The 24,132-nt window shown below is 39.5% G+C and overlaps 1 protein-coding gene across 1 annotated transcript in view; it reads left to right on the top strand.

Moving 5' to 3' along the window:
• The window catches only part of LOC126001931 (phosphatidylinositol 3-kinase catalytic subunit type 3), a 160,840-nt gene that overhangs the window by 121,307 nt on the left and 15,401 nt on the right, over positions 1-24,132 (top strand). Inside the window, exons 22-23 of the mRNA XM_049769125.1 lie at positions 2,792-2,960; positions 22,723-22,813. Of these exons, the coding sequence (XP_049625082.1) occupies positions 2,792-2,960; positions 22,723-22,813 (260 nt within the window). The remainder of the gene's footprint in view (positions 1-2,791; positions 2,961-22,722; positions 22,814-24,132) is intronic.

Raw genomic sequence — 24,132 nt, 5'->3', positions numbered from 1 at the left:
TTCTTGGCATATACCCACAAAAAGTTAATTTGTAAAAATATACATGTACTTGTATTTTTTTTAGTGCTTATAGTAGCTAGAAGAATATGGAAATGACCCACATGTTCAACAATAGGTGAATGGATAAGAAGAGTGATACTTATATATAAGGCAGTAGAATATTGTATAGCTATTAAAAAAAAAAAAAGAAAACCTTATAGTTTCCTGAAACTTGAATAGAACAAGAGAGTCTTATTCTAAATAAATTAGAAACGGTCAAATGACCTCACTCATCAATGGTACATAGCAAAACAAAGCAAGGGAACAGGCTGTATCAAACCTTGGGCTTAGAGTATAAAACTGAGATTATCAAGTCTTTGACAGGGTAGTGGTGTAGGGGAGGAATGCAGAGGTGAGCTAAAATTTACATCGGTGGATTTGTTTGTTTGTTTGTTTTTTTTTTTTGGTTTTTGGGCCACACCCAGTGATGCTCAGGGGTTACTCCTGGCTATGCGCTCAGAAGTCGCTCCCGGCTTGGGGGACCATATGGGACACCGGGGGATCGAACCGCGGTCCGTCCAAGGCTAGCGCAGGCAAGGCAGGCACCTTACCTCTAGCGCCACTGCCCGGCCCCTTCGGTGGATTTCTTAAAGGTTAAGTTTAGGCACTTTGGTGGTGGTGAAAGTGAAGTATGCTAATTGTATACATCAAAGTCAAATGTTAACACTATTGTAAGCATATGACCAAACAAACTTATAAATGATAAAGCAGAAAACTAATGTTGTACCTCGTACTTTTACAAGAGAAGTTGGCATATTAATTTTTGAAAAGAAGGAAAGATACAATGTAGTATAATGCTCTTGCAGACTGATCATAATTTGGGGATTCAGGACTATAACAAAGACAGAAAAGATTTTTGATGATAATATAATACTCTTTTTTTATTTAATATAATACTCTTAATGGTTCTAGGACTGATGAAATAATAGTATAGTGAATAAGACACCTGCCTTACAAGCCACCAACCAGGATTTGATCCTCAGCACCACATATTGTCTCCTAAGCCTGGTAGGAGCAATTCTTGAGCTCAGAGCCTGGACTAAGCCCTAAGCACCACAAAATGTAGCTTCAAAAACAGTGCCAAAAAGAGTTTAGAATGAGAGAGAGAAAAAAAAGTGAATAATTTTAATATATAGTTACCTTATTATTTTGATAGGACTAGTCTAGGTAGGAGTCTTGCTAATAACTAGTCATCAAATTTCTGCTGATTTGGTTAGCCTTAGGATGGCTTGTTTCATTTTCCGTTTTTTGGTGGGACAGAGCTATCTTTCGATTCTCTATAGCTTCCTTGTTCTCAATATCTAATCATAATTTCTTGTTATCTCACTTCCCCCCACTTTTTAAAAAGTTCTTTAGACAGTTACCAACTTCAATTTGGACAAAACATTTTAGGCTTGGTATAAGGAATTTTATTAAAAAGTCAAAAAACAATGAAAAGGGCCTCAGGAGATGTATTAATGAAATACAAAAGGAGTGGGCAGGTTGCCAAAGGAAAGGTTTTGATTGCTATTTTAGTGGATTCCTTTCTTCATTCAACAATGAATGTGTGCTGTCATTCTGGAAACTGTTCTGAGACTCCAGGTAAGGTAGTTCATGGAACAAACAAGAGCTCTGCCTTGGTGGAACTTAAATTGCAGGATCCATACGGCTGCCTTTTGTGTTAAAATATATGCCTGCTTTAGCTCTGCTTGCAAACTAAAGTTGCTTTATTAATTCTGTGATGAATCACATCTTCACCATAGTGCAGTGCTTCACATCTTTACCATGTGAATGTGTCGATCACATTCTTTTATACCTGATCTATGAATTCTGATGAATAACTACTCTGGAGCCTGTCTTCATGGGCTCTGCAACTGTGCTCAGCTCTTGGTAAATGCAAATGTTCTGTTTCCTCATCTCCAGCTAATGAATGACAGAGATTAGTTCAAAATAGTCAGATGGTGAAGTCAATGGTGTGATTTGAATATTGGACAGGGTTGTAATGAGGGATGGGAAAAAGGATTCATCACAAGAATATTGGAAAGACATGTCTGTGGTATGAAGGTCAATTTGCTTAACCTTAACCTTTAAGAAATCTACAAGCTAGTAGGGCCGGAGCAGTGACACAAGCAGTACCCTACCACAGTTCGATCCCCTAGCGTCCCTTATGCTCCACAGGCCAGGAGCGATTTCTGAGTGCATAGCCAGGAGTTACCCCTGAACGTCACTGGGTGTGGCCCAAAAACGAAAAAAAAAAAAAGAAATCTGCAAGATAGTAACTTAAGATTTTTTCCAAGATTTGACCATTATGGATTCTAGAGTTCTAAAAGTAGACTTACTTTTGTTTGCTGTGGATTGGTTTTAGGGATATAAGCAATTTTATTCAGGGTTTGTTTCTGGCTCTGTGCTCAGGGTTCACTCTTGGCAGTGCTCTGGTTACCATATGTGCTGGGGATAAATCGGAGTTAGACATATACAGAACAAACAATTTAACCCCTGTATTATCTATCTTACCCAAGAGGTTTAACTTTATTAATTAATATTACTGTTAGGTGATTTGAAACATTGTTTCATCTGAGTAAATAGGAGTTAATCTAAAATATACTAGAGTCCCTTCCCAAAGCTGAGGTTAAAGAGTCAAACAACTTAATAGACTTTATCATCAACTAATTAATACTTTTGAAGAGATTATGTTTTCACCAGTCAAGTGAGTTCTGTTAACCAGTTTTTTTACAATATTCTGGAAACAAATGTGTTTCTTATCAACATCCAGGCAAACTCTTCCACATAGACTTTGGATATATTTTGGGCCGGGATCCGAAGCCACTTCCCCCTCCAATGAAGCTAAATAAAGAAATGGTGGAAGGAATGGGGGGTACCCAGAGTGAGCAGTACCAAGAATTCCGAAAACAGTGTTACACAGCTTTTCTCCACCTTCGACGGTAAGTTGATAGTCTTTTTGTAATTTGGGCTGGAGTCATGATAATATGGCAGGTAGGATGCTTATCTTGTACACAGATACCCCGAGTTTGACTTCCAGTTTTCCCCTGAGTTCCCAAGTCCTTCCAGGGGTGATCCTTCAGCGCAGCTTCAGGAGTAACCCCTGAGCACAGCCACAAAATTGGAGAGGGGAGTAAGGACTTTGTAATAGCATCATTCTTACAAAATAATTCAAGACAAATAGTATTTGTCTCGTTTGATGGGGGACACTAGCTGTGCTCAGGATTTCCTCCAGGTTCTGTACTCGGGAGCATTCCTGGTGAGGCTCTGGGACCATATGTGGTGTCAGGGGTCAAACCTGTGTCAGCCTGTGCAAGGTAAGTGTCCTACTCACTGTGCTACCTGGCCCAGGTAGCAGTGCCACTTAGTTGATAGTACTTAAATAGTCTGGTTTAAAGGAAAAAGAGTCTCTTGCTTCTTTCTAATTTTTTAATAGCTAAATGGCCAGACAGCAGGAACTGACTTTACACAAGATCGGGCAAATATAGGAGCTTTATATTCAGATCTTATTTCAGCCAATTGTGAGGAGTAAAATTGCTACATTGGGTTCTTTTCCATGCCTCCACCTGACTTCCCACTTGTATATCAAAGAATGAAACATTTGCCTTCCAGCAGTATAAAGCTGAAATGTTTTTATTCTTTAGCAGCCTAATTTCTGCTTGCTATCTAAGTGCATTCAGAAGTTTGTTAAATGATTGAAGAATAAATGTTACAGAAGATTTTCTTTCTACTTTGTACCTCAGTCAACCATTCTTCTGAAAGATGTTGATTTTTCTTTATCCTCTCTTATTTCTCCAGTACCACTATATTGCCATTTCTCTCCTCCTAGATTACTTACGGCTGAACATCATGCATCAAGCTGAAAATAAAATTAAACAGTTTATTAAATTCAGAATAACTGATGTTTACTCAAATGATTAGGATTGTTTGATTCTGTTTTTAGCCTAACGGTACAAAATTTTAAATATTCTTTTTTAGCAAAAATTCCAGTAAAAAGATAGAGCTGATGGAAATACCTCTAGTTGGCATTGTGGAGGCTCTGTCTTCTCTTTGTAACTTCAATTATTCTTATAGTAGTTAGTACATAAATACCTGAAATATGCTTCTTTTTTGGGGGGGGCCACATCCGGTGACACTCAGGGATTACTCCTGGCTATGCTCTCAGAAATCGCTCCTTGGGGACCATATGGGATGCTGGGGGATTGAACCTAGCTTGTCCTAGGCTAGTGCGGGCAAGGCAGACTCCTTACCACTCTGTGCTACTGCTCCGGCTCATGAAATTTGCTTCTTGAATAATAGCCTTCAGTATTTGTATGAGAACTAGAATGTCTGTTTTGGGTGATGACATATTTCCCAAGTGATAGTGGACCTGCCGATACCCAGAGAATATCTGTTTTATTATTTTTTAATTTTTGCAATTTCTCAGTAGACGTCCTTCAGTTTCTAACATGCACATACAATTTTTTTTATAACAGTCATATTATTATCTCATAGTTAGCTGAGTTGCTCACTTTGATTTTCTATAAATGCTACAGTTTACCAGTGCACTTTTAGAGAAAGAGTTCCACTTAACATCTAAGAATTTTAGGATAAAATAGTAGAAGCCTACAGAAAACTAGGTGGAGGTCTCAGTAGAGACAGGATGATGTGAAATAACTAGAGAAAAAAAAATGAAGTTGCTGCTCTATCTTGTTGAAAGCAAAGAATGTTTTATGAACTACCATTGATGGTGTGATCAAAAGCAGTTGAATAGAAATGGAGAAGTAGCAAATGAGAAAACGAAGCAAATTTTAATGTGATCTGTAATCTTCACTACACAGCAAAAGCAGAAAGGGTCATTCTCTGTTAAATCTAAATGAAAACTGTTTTGTTTTAAAATTTCGTACTTCACTTTACATTTGTTATACCCTAATGTTTTTTCAATTTTTATTTTTGAATGCAGTAAATGGTTGATGCATGGTTCAGATAGTAAAAATTGCCTTTATAACATGAGAAATAACTGGTTAGTCACAAATGTGTTTAAAGTGAAGGTTATATGTCATTTTTATTTTAAGTCTAGAGTGAATGTTTTATGATTTTTGATGGATGCTGATCACTTTCTGCAGCAAGATACATTTGAATAACAATGGGTCACAGGGACATTTTATAAATTTTATTTAAAGAATATGCATCATATAGTTGACATACTGATCTTAATTTGTTTCAAGATAAGTAGGGGAAAGTTTTGAAAAAAAATAGAAAATAGAAAAACTAAAAAGGAAAATGGAAGAGTAGGAAAAAAAAGAAGGAAAAGCTCAGTAGCAAGTATATTTGTGAAAAAATAAAGTCATTAATGCAATAGAAGATTTAATTAGTAAGCTCTTTTTTAGAAAAAAAAAGATAAGAGATAAAAATACAATAAAAAGGGATGTGTGTGGAAGTTGAGTTGTTGTTTGCATAGGCACAGCAACAGTAGTTGATAAATTCATTTTTTGAGTTCTGGCATCAGTAATTGCGACCCCCTAGGACCCTGCCCGCAGGGTGGACTGAGGATCACGAAGTAATTCGTGGGTCACGAGCGGGATCTGACCTAAAAAGGAGGAAAGAGGCTGAGAAAGAAATGAGCTCAAGTCAAGCTTGCTGATCAAGAGCTATATTGGACGGTGGACAGGAAATATTTTTGGTGAGTTTAGGGATCAAATCCTCATTGTAGGGAGGAGGGGCTGCCCTAGTAGGGTGTGATCATAGGAGGCAGCTTCATCCTCCAATATTTGAACATATTGAGGATCAAGAGTTTCATCTGCCGGAGGAGCATTAGCAAGGATAGGATAAAAACCTTTAGAGGGATGTATGGGACTTGAGCAGTCATTTAACAAAAGATTGCCTGGGCGATCGGCAAGGCTGCTTGCTCTGGATTGACTGCGAGAGGCAGCATCAATATGCGCTTCCACTTTCTTAAGGATTTCCTTTTTTAAAGGGATCAGAATCTGCATCAGTGATTATTTGTCCTAAAATATTCCAATACAACTGCATGACCTAGTAATTTTTAATATAATTTTTATTTTGATCATAGTGGCTTACTTATTGTTGACAATAATATTTTAGGTACATATTTACATAAAATCAGGGGGATTCCCATCACCGATTTGTCCTCCCTACACCTCCGTTCTCGTCCTACCTCCCATATCCTCCTCCCTCACCCCCGGGGCTGCTAGAATATGTGGTCCCCTCTGTACCTAGCTTACTACTTAGTAGGCTTGCACCTGTTTGGTCTTGGTATCTCCCTTGTTTCCTCCTCTAACTGGGAGGATAGTTCCAGTTATGTGGTTTTGTTTGAAGAAGAGAAAAGTGATAAACTGGGGTAAAAATCAAATATGCCGAAAATGGGCGGAATCCTTCTAGAGGCTCTCATCATCGGTTTGAGAGATGAAGGGGAAAAAGAAGGTGAAACACCCCAACAGTACAAAAAGAAGTGTCAAATAAAATATCCATTGATCACTCCAACAATAAAGATAAACACCATATAAAAGCCATGGTCTTGAGATAAAAAAAAAAAAAATAACATGGCAGAGCACATAAAGAAAGAAAAGAAGAAAAAAATATATAAATGGAGACAACAACTTCAATAACCACACCAAAACAAAGAAATCAACAAAAAGTAGATAGGTAAATAAAAATAAAAAATATTTTGTGTTTTTTGCCCTTTTTTCCCCCTCCTGCACAGACACAGTAAATATTGGGGTTATTTGGAAAGGAATTTTCTTGGCCTAAGAGATACAGGGTTTCTACACCCTTGGAGTATATTGTCATGGGATTAACTATAGACTCCATTCAGGTTCACTTACTCTCCCTTTGGTGCTTTCGTGGTGTTTGGAAGACTTCTCCGTCCTGGGTGATAAAATCAGACCTCTGTATCTAGATATCTCAGTATCTGCACAGGTCCAGGAGTAGGACTTATGATGAAGTCTTTCTTTGTGGTTCTAGAAGTTCTGTTCCCTCAGTGTCATTTTAATTCGTCTTCTGTGGTTTGTGGTCTTGGTCTTTGCGCTGATCCTAGGATAGAACCTAGGATAGCGTCTTTCATTGTGTTTCCAGAAGACCCAGACCATTGGAAGTGGAGATCATGGTTGTTGTGCAGGTTGTAGCTCAAACCCTAGACTAGGGCTTTTTATTGGTCCCAGGATGCATACAGTCCGGTTATGGTTCTAGCAGCCAGTCATCTGTAAATCGCGATCTTGGCTTTTGGACTGACCAAAGGGTGACAAGTCTTCTGATTTGTCTTATCATTAGCTGGTGAGGTAGGATAACCCACTCTTAGGTCAAGTTGTTCCCATTTTCCTCGTTGTCAGGATATCATATTAGAGCTGGCACTTGTTGGTGGCCCAGCAGTATTAAGGATGTCTCGGATGGGATTTGTTTCTTGTAGCTGTTGTGAAGAACTGTGGTGTTTCTATGTATAGGATCCAGGGTTCAAGGCTGGACGGATGGTGTCTTGTTGTGTATGTAAATATTTTAGGGGTTTATTATGTTACTGACCCTACCCTGATCGGTGATTGTGCCCTACCCTATGGTGTGACCTGGCATTCTGCCCCCACCCTAGGGTGGTACCTGATTCTGCTTCCACCATTGGGTGGTATCTGATCCCACCATTGGGTGGTACCTGATTCTGGGGGATAAAAACAAGGGTCTGTGGAAGGCGAGAGGCTTTTGACTGGAACTTATGCTGAGTCTTTGGACTTCAGTCTTGTCCACCGAATAAAGCTAATATTTCCACAAGCCTGACTGTCTCGAGCTGTTAACCCACCATTTCAACTCAGAACCGTCGGCTGGACAGGGTGGCAGACGCGTGCTCCAAGCTGGAGGGGAAAGACCTCATCCTCCATCCCTCCATCAGTCAACCTCTTCAGGGGCTGACTTGCAACAGTGTCTAATCACCTGGGGTCTAAGATGGGTCCACGTGACATATTTTCAAGGTGGGAGATATCCCTGTATTGTAAACAAGTATGAGTTCTTATCCCTAGTAGATAAGAGCTCGTTTTTATATGTAAGATTTCCCCTTTTTTTAGTGTGTCTTTGCAGGGAGAAATGGTGCTACATTATATTTTCAGTGCATTTGGGGGTAGAAAGAGAAGAAAACAGAAATAGGTCACACACCCAAAAAAGATAAAAATAGGAATAAAAATATATGTGCTCACATATGTATATGTAGAACAAACATTTAAAAAAATGAAATAAAGTAATTAAAGGAACAAAGTGATGCAAGAGACTACCTTACTTTTGGAGAAAAGCAGGTAAAGAGGTGGTTACAGGTCTTATACTTAAGATGGAAGTATAGGTTTCCCCATTGTCTTTTGAGATTTTCTTGTGGTGTGTGGGTTCTTGGGCACCTTTCCATCACACACCCTGACCTTCTTGAGATTGGCAAAAGATTTGTGGCAGGGAGGTCTTGGAAGAGTTTTTGTATTGGGGATAGTTTTAGAGCTAAGTCCAGTTTCAAGTAACAGTCCATGTTAGGGGGAGTTGGTAGGGAGGGCCGCGCAGCATGAGTCAGCAGGGGAGTTGGTTGCCTTTTCTTGCCGGAGACAAGATGTGGGTTTGACTGGGTGTCCCTTCGCTTAGGTGCTGGGTAGTGGTTTGTTGGGGTAGGAGGTCAGTCTTGATGCCTAATGGATTAAGAACTGAGGGGAAGAGTTTTAATAAGGTGGGAGGTCTGGATGGGATTGAGGGGTAAAGGGACAGTCGGATTTCCAAAGAGGGGAAAGAGGAAAGTATATGGAAGGGGCAAGAAAGAAGAAAAGAGAAAATACATTAAAAAAAAAAAGAAAGAAAAAGGAAGGAAGAAGGAAGAAGAAAGAAGGAAGGAAGGAAAGAAGGAAAGAAGAAAGAAAGGAAGGAAGGAAGGAAGGAAGGAAGGAAGGAAGGAAGAAAGAAAGAAAGAAAGAAAGAAAGAGAAGGAAGAAGAAAGAAGGAAGGAAGGAAAGAAGGAAAGAAGAAAGAAAGAAAAGAAAAGAAAGAAGAAAGAGAAGAAAAAAAGAAAGAAGAAAAAAAGAAAGTAGTAAGAGAGGAGAAAAGGGGAAGGGAATGCTAGTTTGCTTGAATGTGTTCGATGAGTAGGGCCTGTAGAATGAGTCTGTAGGTCACAGTTGCTGCTTTGGTGGTCTGACTGGTCACGTGCTTCAAATCCTAAAAGAAGGTATAACCTAGAGATAAAGTGTATGTTATAGAGTTTTCTTGGGGGGCCAGCGAGATGGCACTAGAGGTAAGGTGTCTGCCTTGCAAGTGCTAGCCAAGGAAGGACCGCGGTTTGATCCCCCAGCATCCCATATGGTCCCCCCAAGCCAGGGGCAATTTCTGAGCTCTTAGCCAGGAGTAACCCCTGAGCATCCAACAGGTGTGGCCGAAAAACCAAAAAAAAAAAAGGTTTTCTTGGGACATTCTCGTAGAGCAAGCTGGGTATGGTATCTGGTGTGACTGAGCCCCTAGATGCCATCTTAATTTGTCCACCCTTTGTATCCAAGAACATCTGTGGACAGAGAAGCTGAGAGGTTATTTTAAATATAGTAAGATTAGGGCCCGGAGAGATAGCACACCAGCGTTTGCCTTGCAAGCAGCCAATCCAGGACCAAAGGTGGCTGGTTCGAATCCCGGTGTCCCATATGGTCCTCCGTGCCTGCCAGGAGCTATTTCTGAGCAGACAGCCAGGAGTAACCCCTGAGCACCGCTGGGTATGGCCCAAAAACAAAAAAAAAAAAAAAAGAAAAAAAATATATATAGTTAGATTAAGGCATTACAGCATATTGTTATGAGATGTTTCCATTGGAGTCAGTGATTTCCCATGGTATTCTTTACCTGTGATCCTGTATAAGATCCCTCAGGGATTATTATGAGCCTTTGTAGTAGAAGGCTGATTACATACCTGTTCTCTCTATGCTGCTGTTTCTGCTGTTGCTGGTTTCTTTGTGGTATAATGTGTAGTCACAAGTTTGTGTTGTCCCTTTTTCATGTATTTTGGGCACTACTCCCGAGTATATGTTGACTGTTACAGTGTTTGGAGTTTCTACCCTGTTAAACCCTGTTATTTGATTGTTGAGTATTAGTTGTATATAAGGTGTATATTCTAGGTGCTTCAGAATAGTGCTATCATTCTGTGTTTATCTTTCATCTTCTGACTTACTTCATTTAACATAATATGTTCTAGGTCCATCCACGTTGCTGCAAAGTCTGTGATTGTATCATTTCTGACTGCCATATAGTATTCCATTGTGTATAGATACCACATCTTAATGATCCATTCATTTGTTGTTGGACATCGAGGTTGGTTCCAAGACTTGGCTATTATACTGAGTGCTGTGATAAATAGTTGGGTGCACACGTACTTTGGAATGAATGTCCTTCCAACTTGGGGGTATATACCTAAGAGAGCAATTGCTGGGTCAAATGACAGCTCAATTCTGAGTTCTTTGAGCACTCTCCAGACTGTTCTCCATAGGGGTTGGACTAGGGGGCATTCCCACGAGCAGTGGATGAGAGTGCCTTTCATACCGCATCCCGCCAACAGAGATTGTTCCCATTATTTTTTTTTTATAATTTTTTATTTTGAATTATGAGAACAAAAGATGCAAAGGAAGAGGATAAGGTAAAGTTACAGTGGAAGGACAATCACCCATAACATAATTCTCAGGAGAAGTCCCCTTGCTGATATCTTAACTTTGAACTTTCAGCCAAAGAAAGTTAAGATAAATAAAACAGAATCCATGTGCAATTACTTTGTCCCTCAAGTTCCCAGATTGTAGCACATTATAATATTTCTTAACAGCACACAAGGCAATCTAAAGCCATCAAACTTACATAACTCCTTAAACATTAGAGGCATAGTATTTTTTACATTTCCATGTACATACATATTAGCTTAAGGTAACCTCAAATTTTAAGTGGGTGCGTTTTAAGGATTAGAGTCAAAGGAGCACAGTTAAAACGGTGTTAGAGTGGCAATTGTTGTTTGCATAGGCCCACCAAAATATGAGAGGCATGGAAAGGAATAACCTTGGCCTAAATACAAAGAGATCCTACCCCTGAAGTTTCCTGGCATAAGACCAGCTCTAGGCCTCAGGCAAGTTATCGTTCGATCCAACACATTGTCCGTAGCGCCAACACACTTATCACACAGTCTCTGTTGTTGGTATCATGTTTCTGTATTAAAGATTCTGGAATCTGCATGTCCTACATTGAAGTCATGATGTGGAGTGCCTTCTCGTTTCACCTCACCATGAAAGGGCAATGCAGGAAGCCCTGTCCTGTAAGCAGGTTGTTGTTGTTAAGTCTTCTCAGTGTTAAGGGAAGTCTCCTTTGAGCAGGATGATGTCTGAGCAGTGGTAGGGTCTTCCGTGATAGAGGATTGCTTCCAGGTGATGTTATAGACAAACCTCACCATTAAGGGGCAATACAGCAAGCCCTGTCCAGTAAGCAGGTCATTGTTCTTGTTGTCTTCTCAGTGTTAAGGGGTGTCTCTTTTGAGTAGATCGATGTCAGAGCAGCTGTAGGGTCTTCCCTGGTACAGGAATGCCTCCGGGTGATGTTATATACAACCTTGGATGTTTTGTAAATGTCTTCTGTAGATCAAGGGGTAAATGGAGAATGCCCATTCTTCTGAGGCCTGTGCCAGGTCTTTATGTCAATGTTCAGGGTGTAAGGTCTCATTGCACTACAAGATATGTGTTCCCATTTCTATTAGATAAGAACTTATTGGTATGCATAGTATTTTCCCATGTTAGTGTGCCTACGCAAACAAGATATAAAGCCACGTGGTGCTATCAGATATATGGGGGCATAAGAACATTTCCAACAAGACCCATGACTTGGTTCAAACATAAGTATTAAACAGGGATTCTTTCACACCAAATTCCATATTGAGCAGTTCACAAAGAGAAGATAAAAAACATTGGGGGGGGGAATCATCACTGTATAAGAAAGTATTCAGCTAAAGTTATAGCCGTCAAAGAAAACACCCATAAAATTTTGAAAAGATATGTGTCCTTTTTATGCCTTTTAAAATAGTTGGGTGGGTGAGAGTACTATTAATGTTTCTTGTGAGAGTACTATTAATGTTTCTTGTGAGAGTACTATTAATGTTTCTTGTGAGAGTACTATTAATGTTTCTTGTGAGAGTACTATTAATGTTTCTTGTGAGAGTACTATTAATGTTTCTTGTGAGAGTACTATTAATGTTTCTTGTGAGAGTACTATTAATGTTTCTTGTGAGAGTACTATTAATGTTTCTTGTGAGAGTACTATTAATGTTTCTTGTGAGAGTACTATTAATGTTTCTTGTGAGAGTACTATTAATGTTTCTTGTGAGAGTACTATTAATGTTTCTTGTGAGAGTACTATTAATGTTTCTTGTGAGAGTACTATTAATGTTTCTTGTGAGAGTACTATTAATGTTTCTTGTGAGAGTACTATTAATGTTTCTTGTGAGAGTACTATTAATGTTTCTTGTGAGAGTACTATTAATGTTTCTTGTGCGCGCGGGGGCTATTGCCCCCGCGCAATTTTGAAAATATAGACTGGACAGAGATTACCAGTGCCAGCCAAACCTCCTCCTGCTAGACTCCCGGCTCCCAGGAAGGAGAGATCCTTCAAGAAGCTGGGAGACCAGAAGTTCAGAGCCCCACCCAGACCCTCCCTAAGGAGCCGCATGGCTAATGGGGGAAGGCCTAGGGTACCTTCAACCTCCACCAAGGGACCCAACTCACCGGCTTGCCCAGGCATGTGGCCCGGGGAAGCCCTGGAGATCTGGAGCAAGGCGGTAGAGGGGTGCTGGGGTCACCCAAGTCCCGCACTCCCACTAGGCCTGGTCAAGCAGGCCTCCGGCATGGCGTGGGCCTGCCAAACCTCCTCCTGCTAGACTCCCGGCTCCCAGGAAGGGCTCCCATTATTTTTGATGAAGCCATCCTCACTGGTGTAAGGTGGTATCTCATTGTTGTCTTGATTTGGATCTCTCTGATGATGAGTGAAGGTGAGCATGTTTTCATGTGTTTGTTAGCCATCCTTCTGTCTTCCTCAGAGAAGTGTCTATTCATTTTACCTCCCCAATTTTTTATGGCTTTGTTTGGTTTTGGGGGGCTCAGCTCTCTGAGTGCTTTGTATGTTCTAGATATTAGCCCTTTATCTGATGTGTAGTGTGTAAAGATTTTTTCCCATTCTGTTAACTGTCTTTTTGTGTTAAGTAAGGTTTCTTTCGCCTTGTAGAAGCTTTTTAGTTTGATGTAGTCCCATTTGTTTATGTTTGATGCTAAAGTTCTTGCCAGTGGTACTCCATCCTCAAAGACCTTGCCTAGTTCCTGACCTTAGTGGAAATGCTTCTAGTTTCTCACCATTAAGTATAATGTTGGCTGTGGGCTTTTCATAGATAGCTGTAACTATCTTGAGGAAAGTTCCTTCTAACCCTATTTTGCTGAGTGTCTTCAACATGAAAGGGTGTTGGATTTTGTCAAACAACTTCTCTACATCGATTGATATAATTATGTGGTTTTTGTCTTTCTTGTTGTTGATGTGATGTATAATGTTGATTGATTTGCGTATGTTGAACCAACCTTGCATTCCTGGTATAAAACCCACTTCGTCATGATGTATGATCTTTTTGATGAAGTGCTGGATTTGATTTGCTAAGATTTTGTTGAGTATCTTTGCATCTATGTTCATTAGTGAGATTGGTCTTTAGTTTTCTTTCTTGGTGGTGTCTTTGCCGTCTTTGGGAATGAGTGTGATATTAGCCTCATAAAAGGAGTTGGGTAGGATTCCTGTTTTTTCGATGGTTTGGAAGAGCCTATGGAAAAGTGGTAGTAAGTCTTCTCAGAATGTTTGATAAATCCATCTGGGCCTGGACTTTTGTTCTTAGGGAGTTTCTTAATTACATCTTCAATTTCCTCTGAGGTGATTAGTCTTTAGTTCTTCCTTTTCCATTCTTGGAAGATGGTATTTTTCTAGGAATCTGTCGATTTCTACTGGGTTCTCTAGTCTAGCTGAGTATAGTTGTTCATAATATGATCTCATGATGTGTTGTATTTCTTGGGGTTTTATTGTAATCTCTCCCCTTTCATTTGTGATCTTACTGATTTGGGCATTTTCCCTCTCTTTTTTTTTTTTTTTTTTTTTTTTTTTTTTGGTGAGTTTTGCCATCTATCTTGTTTATTTTTTCGAAAAACCAACTCCTAGTCTCATTGATTTTTTTGTATTGTTTTCTTAGTTTCTATGTTGTTTATTTCTGCTCTGGTTTTTTATTTCTTGCCTTCTGGTTGTGGTTGGATTTCTCTGCTGCTGTTGTTCCAGTTCCTTGAGGTGATCCTTTAAACTGTTTAGTTTGTCATTTTCCTGTTTCTTGACATAGGCCTATATTGCTATGAGTTTCCCTCTAATTACTGCTTTTGCTGTGTCCCACAAATTTTGACAAGTTGTCTCATCATTATCATTTGTCTCAAGAAATCTTTTTATTTCTTTCTTGAGTTGCTCTTTAATCCAGCTGTTGTTGAGCAGCATGTTGTTTAATCTCCAGGTATTAGTTTTTCTCCATTGCTTCTTCTTGAAGTCAATTTTGACCTCTGTTGCATAGTGATCTGATAGGGTGCTTCTAATGATCCTTACATTTGTGGTCCTATATAGGTTGGCTTTGTATCCTAAGACATGGTCTATTCTAGAGGTTTCATGTGGGCTTGAGAAACGTGTATTCTGCTTTCTGGGGATGGAGGGTCCTATATAAGTCTATTAGCCCTAGATCTTCTAATTTTTCATTTAGAGCTCTTATTTCTTTGCTATTTTTCCATTTGGTGGATCTGTCCAGTGGTGATAGTGGAGTATTGAGGTCCCCTACTATTATCACATTTCCCTTCATGTGTTTCTCCAGGTTTGCGAGCAGTTGCCTCACATATTTTGTTGGTTCTACATTAGGTGCATAGATATTGACCAGGGTTAGTACTTCTTGATCTAATGTTCCCCTGATCAGTAAGTAGTGACCCTCTTTGTCTCTGATCACTTTCTTGAGGTTGAATGCAATTTGGTCTGATGTAAGAATGACTGTCCCTGCTCTTTTTTGTTTTCCATTGGCCTGAATAATAACTTTCCATCCTTTTATTCTAAGCCTGTGCTTATTCTGTAGTTGTAGGTGTGTTTCTTGCAGACAGCAGAAGTCCAGTTTATTTTTTCTAATCCAGTTCTCTACTATGTGTCTTTTAATGGGAGAGTTTAGTTCGTTAACATTTAGGGAGATCATTGACAGAGATGACTGTTTTGCAGTTGTGTTGTGTAGGGTGGTTGTTGTTACAATCGGAGGTTTGGATTGTGTAATTCGTCTCTGAGTAGGTCGTTTAGGATTGGTTTTGTTTGCACAAATAATTCAAATTCGTTTTTGTTTGAGAATGTTTTTAGTCTGCCCTCCCATATGAATAATAGCTTTGTTGGGTATTGGACCTAAGTTGGAAATTCCTTTCATTCAGTCATTTAAATATGTCATTCCACTGTCTTCTGGCTTGAATTATTTCTAGTGGGAGATCTGGTTTGATTCTCATGTTTCTTCCTTTGTACTTGAGGGTTTTTTCTCCCTTATTACTTTAAGGAGTTCATCTTTCTCTTTGTTTTTTGCCGTTTGGAATTCTGTATATCTTGGAGTTGGTTTATTAGGGTCTATTTTATTAGGGACTCTCTTCACTTCCTGGATTTGCACTGAAGTTTCTTTCCAGAGGGTTGGAAAGTTCTCTGTTATTATTCCTCTGGCTATTTGTTCTTCCCCTTTCCCTATTTCCTCCCCTTCTGGTATACCCACAATTCTTAGATTTTTTCTTTTGTCCTTGTTCATTAGATACTGGACTTTTCCTTCCAGTGCTTTGCCTTTTATTTCTTTGTTGGTTTCTTGGTCATTTTTTGTTTGCAGCTTTCCTTCGAGTTCTTCAATGTGCTTCTCCAACTGTGTGTTTCTGCTCATAAGGCTTGTTACGTTGTCTTTAATTCCTTCAATTTCTTTTGTATGGAATCTCTCTTGTTCTTTAACAATTCTTCTTTAATTTGGCTGATTTGTTCTTCCATAGATTTCTTATACTCGGTGACTAGTGTTTCTTTCATTCCTTTGATCAATTCTTGCATTTCCTTCCTCATGGCTGCTTTTAGGTCTCCTTCTCATGGATCTGTGTGTTTTGGTGGTCTTGGAAACTTGCTAGGGTTTGTCTCGTATCTCCTTGATTTACCCATATTTCTTTGTATTTATTGGTGTGGCTTGGAGTGCAGTGCCTTCTGAATTCAGCCTGCTTTGGTCCCCTGTGGCGTGGGGATGGGTCCCCTCCCTGAGCGTGATTCTAGAGGGGTCTGTTGGGTGAGCTCGCTGAAGTTTGGCTCCTCCTGCGCTTTCTATGTGGCCTGATCCATTGCTTTTCCCTTTTATTGCCAGCTAGTGCAGTTCCGCTCCTGGCCACAATGGTGGAGGGTGCTGTTGGGCCTAGTTCCTTCGCTCCCACCCCTCCCCCCTACCTGGGAGTCAGCTCTGCCAAGTCCTTCAGGTGGTCTGGTCTATTCCCTCTCCCTATTCCTGCCAGCCGGTGTAGTTCCGCTCCTGGCCACAATGGTGGAGGGCGCTGTTGAGCCTAGCTCTCTGTCCTCCCTCTCCTATCTGGGAGTCAATGGAGCTCCACCCCCTCCAAACCTCAGAAGAAGAAATTCCTGCAGCCCAACCAACCCGGTAGCTGCCTTCAGCCCTTGGGGAGTCTCAGGTCCACTCTGGGGCTCAGGAGGGTAGGCTTCTCTAGGTTAGCCAAAGGTCCAGGTGGCAGGCCCAAGCTCACCCAGTCTATTGGTCCTAGCCCATCCCAGCGGCGCAGAGTGGGTCAGGTGCAGGGTTCTCCTCACCCCATCTGCACGCAGCTTGGGTTTGGGGTCAGGGTTCCTGGGGAGGGGCGTGCAATGTGGCAGCGAGTTGCCTGTCTCAGGCACCCACGTAGAGAGTGGGGAAGTGCCGGGGAAATGCACTCACCCCATGTGCTCGGGCTTGGGGTTCCTGGGGAGGGGCTGGCGGTGAGGTGGTGAGGTGCCTGTCTCAGGCACCCACATGGAGAGTGGGGAAGTGCCGGGGAAAATGGCATCAGTACTTTTAAAACTTTTTGTGGGGAGGGTCTTTGGGTCGTACCCGGCAGTGCTCAGAGGTTACTCCTGGCTCTATGTTCAGAAATAGCTCCTGGCAGGCTTAGGGAACCATATGGGATGCCAGGATTAGAACCACCATCCTTCTGCATGCAAGGCAAACACCTTACCTTCATGCTATCTCTCCGCCCCAATTTTTTTGGACGGGGGGTTGGGTTTGGTTTTTGGGTCACACCCAGCAGTGCTCAGGGGTTACTTCTGGCTCTACGCTCAGAAATCTCTCCTGGCAGGCTTGGGGGACCATATGGGATGCCAGGATTCGAACCACCATCCCTCTGCATGAAAGGCAAACAAACCTCCATGCTATCTCTCTGGCCCCAATTTTAAAACATTTTAAATCTTACATGTTTCAGGAAAACATAACTTATTCTGTTAATCCATAGTGATTCTAAAGACCAAGCTACACTTTGATAATACACAAATGGCTTAAAGTATTCAGCAGAATATTAAAGTTGGGAATGCACTTAACTATATTGAATAGTTTGCGATCACCTCGGATTTTTGTCTTATCTCCAAATAATAGTGGCTTACAATTACTCTGGATTTTATAATTAAACATAACATTATTTTTCCTTGCAATCGTACATTTTAAAAATATATTTTACAGGGTTATACTCTGTTATTTGTTAGATACAACATAGATAGATCATCTAGGAAGTAGAACACCAAAACACTAGTTGATGTAGCTAAATGTACTAATGTTTATATTGAAGAGTATATATTGTGTGTGTGTGTTGTTGCTGCTGTTTGTTTGTTTGTTTGTTTGATTTGGGGCCACACTGGCTACTCCTCCTTCGTTTATTCCTTGTTCTACTCTTAGGGATTATTCCTGGCAGAGCTTGAGGACCAGATATGGTTCCAGGGATCAAATCTAGGCATATGCTGCATTCAAGAGAAACAAATGGCCTTTGCCCTACATTCTCTCTCCTGCCCCACTATATTGAAGGTTTTTTTTTTTTTTTGGTTTTTGGGCCACACCCGGTAATGCTCAGGGGTTACTCCTGGCTATGCGCTCAGAAGTTGCTCCTGCTTGGGGGACCATATGGGACGCCGGGGGATCGAACTGTGGTCCGTCCAAGGCTAGCGCAGGCAAGGCAGGCACCTTACCTCTTGCGCCACCGCCCGGTCCCTATATTGAAGGTTTTTGCTGAAAAATTTAGATCATGTTTTGAAGTCCAGTGAGTCACATGAATTTTGACATAATGTGTATGAGAAAATGAAAGTTGTCCTTGAACACTTTTTAATCCACTCCTCTAAAAAATAATCTAGACATACATACTTCATTTTCAGGATTTGGGATGAGGTACACCCAAGTCTCTCGGGCTACTCCTGGCTCTGCACTGAGAAATTACTTTTGTCTGGCTCAGAGGACTGTATGGGATGCCAGAGATCAAGCCCAGGTCAGGTCGGCTGCATGCAGGGCAAGTGCCCTACCTAACCTCTGCTATCGCTCTGGCCCCACATATTTCATTTTTTTTAAATATAATTTTTATTTTGATCATAGTGGCTTACATATTGTTGACAATAATATTTTAGGTACATATTTACATAAAATCAGGGGGGATTCCCATCACCAAATTGTCCTCCCTACACTTCTGTTTTTGTCCTACCTCCCATATCCTCTTCCCTCACCCCCAGGGTTGCTAGAATATGTAGTCCCCTCTGTATCTAGCCTACTACTTAGTAGTCTTGCACCTGTTTGGTCCTGGTGCCTCCTTTATTTCCCCCTCTAACTGGGGGGCAGGACTAGCTAGTTCAAGTTATGTGGTTTTGTTTGAAGGAGAGAAAAGTAATAAACTGGGGTAAAAGTCTAATATGCTGAAAATAAGCGGAATTCTTCTAGAGGCTCTCATCATCGGTTTGAGAGACAAAGGAGAGAAAAAAGGTGAAACACTCCACCAGTACAAAAAGAAGTGTCAAATATCCAGTGAGGACTCCAACAATAACGATAAGCACCAAAAAAAAAAAAAAAACCACAAAACAAAACAAAACAACAAAAAAACGCCATGGTCTTGATATAAGAAACATGGCATAGCATATAAAGAACAGAAAGGAAGAAAAAGAATAAGTATAACTGCGGACAACAACTTCAATAATCACACCCAAACAGAGAAATTGACCAAAAATAGATAGGTAAATAAAAATAATAATAATAATAATAATAAATGAAGATAAAATAATATATAAAAAAACAATGTTTTATGCTTTTTGTTTTTTCCCTCCTGCTGTGGCACAGTAAATATTGGGGTCATTCGAAAAGGAATTCACTTGGCCTAAGAGATATGGGGTTTCTCCGCCCTTGGAGTGTATTGTCATGGGATCAACTATAGACTCTGTTCAGGATTATTTACTCTCCCAGTGGTGATTTTGTGGTGTTTGGAAAACTTCTGCTCTGTCCTGGGTGATATAATCAGGCCTCTGTGTCTAGGGATCTCAGTATCTGCACAGATCCAGGGGTGGGACTTATGATGAAGTCAGTCTTTGTGGTTCTAGAAGTTCTGTTCCCTCAGTGTCATTTTAATCCATCTTCTGTGGTTGGTGATCTTGGTCTTTGTACTGAACATATATTCATTTTTATCTAGGATCATTTTGTATCTTTTTTTTTATCCTATCAGTATCATCTTTACCTTAATTTGTTTTGTGTTGTGAGTAGACTTTAAGAGTTCTGATAACCTTTCAATGTTTTTCTGGGTAGATTATTAAAAGGCTGTTTAATTGATACTTTCTCTGTGGGGATCCCATGTCTTAAAATGTACACATCAGTTTAATTGCCACAAAGAGAGTTTAGTTTTAAGGTAGTGACAATCTATCCATGAAGTAGATTGTTTTTATAATGAATATTAATGAATTTATATTTATATGCATGGATAAACTATTCATTTAATTGTTTTGCATTGTATTTTTGGTATTATAATAGGGCTGGTTAAATTTAAATGAGCATATAATCCAGAAAGTATTAATATCTCCCTTTTTAGAAAGAAACGTGTTCCCATAGAGAGCTCTGTTAATGTAAATCCTCTCTAATTAGAATCATCTAGGGAATTTGACTGAAGGGCAGTTCTAGATCCCAGTAGTATTAAATTGCTCTTGGGATGGGCCCAAGCATTATTATATATTTTAATGTAATGAATTTGAAAATCTCCAAATATTTTGTTTTGATATTGAACTTTTATTATATTATCCTCTCCTGTTGTAGATTCCTGAAATGAATCAATGTGAAGATTGGGACAAGTTGGATATAGTTAACTAAGCAGAGTTTAAATAGAGTTTCTTGAACTAGCATCTTTTTTTGGTTTTGTTTTTTTGCTTTTCATGACATGATACATAGCAACTGCTGTATTCTTTAACACCTCAAAGGAATCCTCTTCTTTATTTCATATCCCACATAAAACTACACGTAGAAAAGGATTTGGTGTCTTTTCACATCCATTTTCACTTCCAAACCTCCACTGATTTTTTCACTTCAAAGAGAAATAGCATGAGAGACACGCTTAGACATAGCTGCACTTCCATTCTTCGGGAACACTCATTGACTTCTTAGCGACCATGCAAGGACTTCAACATGCACATGAACAGGCTAGACGCTGACCACTTTGGGCTTGTTCTCCTGTGGAGCTGAATTTCTCACTCTGCCTCCTACCGTTATAACTCACTTTTGGATGTACTCTTTGTCATTCATACAAGTCTTCAGTCTCATTGATGCTTTGTCTTGTCACCTTGTCATCCTCACTTTTCTCCACCACTGCATTTCATTTGGGGGAATTTGGCTGTATTCAACTTTTATAGTCTCTCTCTAAAACTTCCCCAAAATGTATCCTGTTGTTGCAGGTAGGAGGAGTGACTCCTACAGAAGAAACAGCATATCCAGGGTGACATTCAGTAACTCTCCTCTTTCCCATGGTCCATTAAAATAATTAACCCAATCATTCACTTATCTTTAAAAATATGACCACATAGTCTTTCTATTTTCATACTTGTTTAAAAGGCAATTTTGGATCTGATTTATTTTTAAAGGTCTACTTTAGTTAAAAGTTTACATGAAGATAACAATTTAATTACCATTTATTTCTATTGTTATGGCAGTAAAAAGTTTGAAGATGATGCTAAACTAAATCATTTGAGCTTCATAGGAATATTTTTGGTATGCATGTTCCATTATAACACAGCAAATATTAATTTTTTTAAAGTAACAGAGTTTTATAATGGCTGGGTAGAGACTCTTGTGTTGCTATTTTATTAGAACCAGCCTACAGTCTTCATTACTTAACGTAAGAGGGATTAAGGGAAATAGAGGGAGATGAGGAAAAGTATGAAATGTCACAAGCCTGGCCCAGGATTTGCTTGATAATCTGAATAACCTAGACTACCAAAGTTAGATTATATTTGATGATAATCTTTGCATCCTCACCATTGCACTGACCACCTGCTTTAAATTCAATGATAAATTCTCAACTCCCCCTTCGTTAAAAAGGCATAAAAGGGGAAAGTTTCTCTTTTACTCTGGAGTCCTCCTTAAGATTCTTCCCAGAATCTTGAAGCTTCCATGCCTTCTTTTCACTTCCTTTCCCTTCCCTTGAATAAAGTCTTTCCTGAATTTGGTCATTTCATATTGTTCCCTTACTTTTAATTTGAGCTGCTCGAATCCAAGAACCCAAGAGTTCTGCTTAGCAGAACCTAGGATCTGCTAGCAATCTTCAGTCTTTGGATAAAGACGAAGAGTTTGACTGGTATGGATGGATCTTTGATCCCTCCAGGAATCAGCACAATTCAAAAATAATATTTAGATGTCTGGCCTGTTTTTAATATAGTAGAGTACTGACTGTTTATGTGGTATTGCTTATATTCAGAACATTCACTGTTCTCAAATATGTTTACTTTTTTAAAAAAAAAAAAAAGACCAATGGTAAAAATAAATAAATAAATAAAAATAAAAAGACCAATGGCCATTAATTTCCCTGAAAGATACTCAAAATCGATGAGTGGGAGAACTATATTTGTCCTTTCAGTTATTCGTGACAGCCTGAGGTAGAGTCTCGTTAGGGGGTTTTGTTTTGGTTGGTTTTGTTCTATGGGGGCAAGAACCCACACTAACCATGCTCTAGCCATACTCCTGACTCTGTTCGGAGATGAGCGCTGACAGTGTTTTGGAGGATGCAGTGCTGGGGATTGAATTGGGATGTGCTGCACACAGGCTAACACACTAAAACCCTGTACTATCTCCGACCTCAGACCCCACAAAGTAAGTAGTTTCTTGTCTTTTAGCAAAAACAGATCTTTAGCACATATAAAATGCTAATTAGATAAGATAGGATTCTTCTTTTACCCTTTCAAAAATTTATATACTAACAATGTCATTTTTTTAGATGCTTAGCCCTAGTATTTCCTAGTGTTTTATTCAGATTCACTTTTCATTGAGATAGTCTCAGATTGTATTTATTCTAGGAAAAATGAGCAAAATGCAATTATCACTACGTATAGCTGTGTTCTTGATGTAAGGATTACCAAAGTTTAACATTGTCATTTTTATTTTACTTCTACCATTTTTAGGTATTCTAACCTAATTTTGAACTTGTTCTCCTTGATGGTGGATGCAAATATTCCTGATATTGCTCTTGAACCTGATAAAACTGTGAAAAAGGTAATTTTTATTTATCCTCAAGTATGGGATTTTATGATTTTTAAGATCTTAAATTAAGATTTCACTTTACATTAAGATTTCACTCATAATGAAAAAAGAAATAATATTTTATTGTTCTTACTGTCTCCTTTTTCTGCCCCCAAATTTTAGTATCTGTTTCTTATGTTCTGACCTTTAGAATCTTAAATAACAAATAAAAGAATCATTTTAGTGTAAAATTTTCACTTGTCAGAGTACTGTGATCTCTCAAGTTCTCTGCAGCCTTTTTTGTCCCTTCCCATTTCATATGTGCAATAATAGGAGGAATCGAAATATATAAATGCTGCATCTATGGGAGCTCATTCATCTTTTGCTCTTTGTCCTGGAAAGTTGAGGTTTTTAATCCTTTTGATAGGATGCATGATTTCTCTAAGGGTTAGAAGCAGAATGTTATCATAACATTATTATGTTACTATATAAGCAGTCACTTATCCTTCTCCTCTGTCCCCATGCTGGTTGGGGCTGGGGGGCTGTTTGTTGGATTAGGGGGGGGGGGGCCCAGGGCTGGGCCAAATTCTGTGGTGCTGGAGAGAAAGGGTGCTACTCCTGGCTTTGTACTCAGGTTGGGGATGGACCAGAGAAGTTTCCAATCTTGAGTAACAAAAGAATGCAGCAGATACCTAAACCCTGTACACTTCTTCAGCCCAGGGGGTTTCTTACTGTCAGAGTGATAAAGACCTGCTTTTAAATCAACCTTAAAAGAAAAAAAAAAAAAGGCAAATTGTCATGTAGATGAACAGTTGTTCAGAGCTCTCTTAGCCTTGAGGGGGAAGCACAGGGAGTTTGAATTTTTTGTTTAAAGGAACTTTGATTCTTTGTGGAAGGGCAGTGGGTTTAAAGATTTTTGTATAAACTAATTTTGATTCTTTCATTTATTAGCACTAATGGAGAAGAGTATGAAAAGCATGTTTCTTACTCAGAAGCAACCTATATAGATTATATTCAATTATCAGTGAGATAACAGTATGATAACCAATATGATAATATTGAATTACAAAGAAAAAATTACTTTAACTGTCGAAGTGTAAGGCCATTCTAGGACAGACTCTGAGATGGAGGTGCACTGGTAACTGAAAATAATAGCACGCCCCAAACATGATAGTTACTTGTGTGGATAAATACTGTCAGACCTGCTGTCCAGTGGGAATATGTGTTGTTGCTGGTGCCTGAGGTACCATAGAATACCTTGGCCACACATGTGATATTGGAGAAAACATGTGGTGCCAGGGACTAGACCAGGGCTGGCCCCATTCTCCTTAGCTCCTGTACTAGTACTTTCA

This window comes from Suncus etruscus, chromosome 2 (assembly GCF_024139225.1).
Source record: "Suncus etruscus isolate mSunEtr1 chromosome 2, mSunEtr1.pri.cur, whole genome shotgun sequence".
In the NCBI taxonomy this organism is placed as follows: Eukaryota; Metazoa; Chordata; class Mammalia; order Eulipotyphla; family Soricidae; genus Suncus; species Suncus etruscus.
Note: the sequence above shows the minus strand (reverse complement) of the source record. Positions and strands in the feature narration are given on the sequence as shown.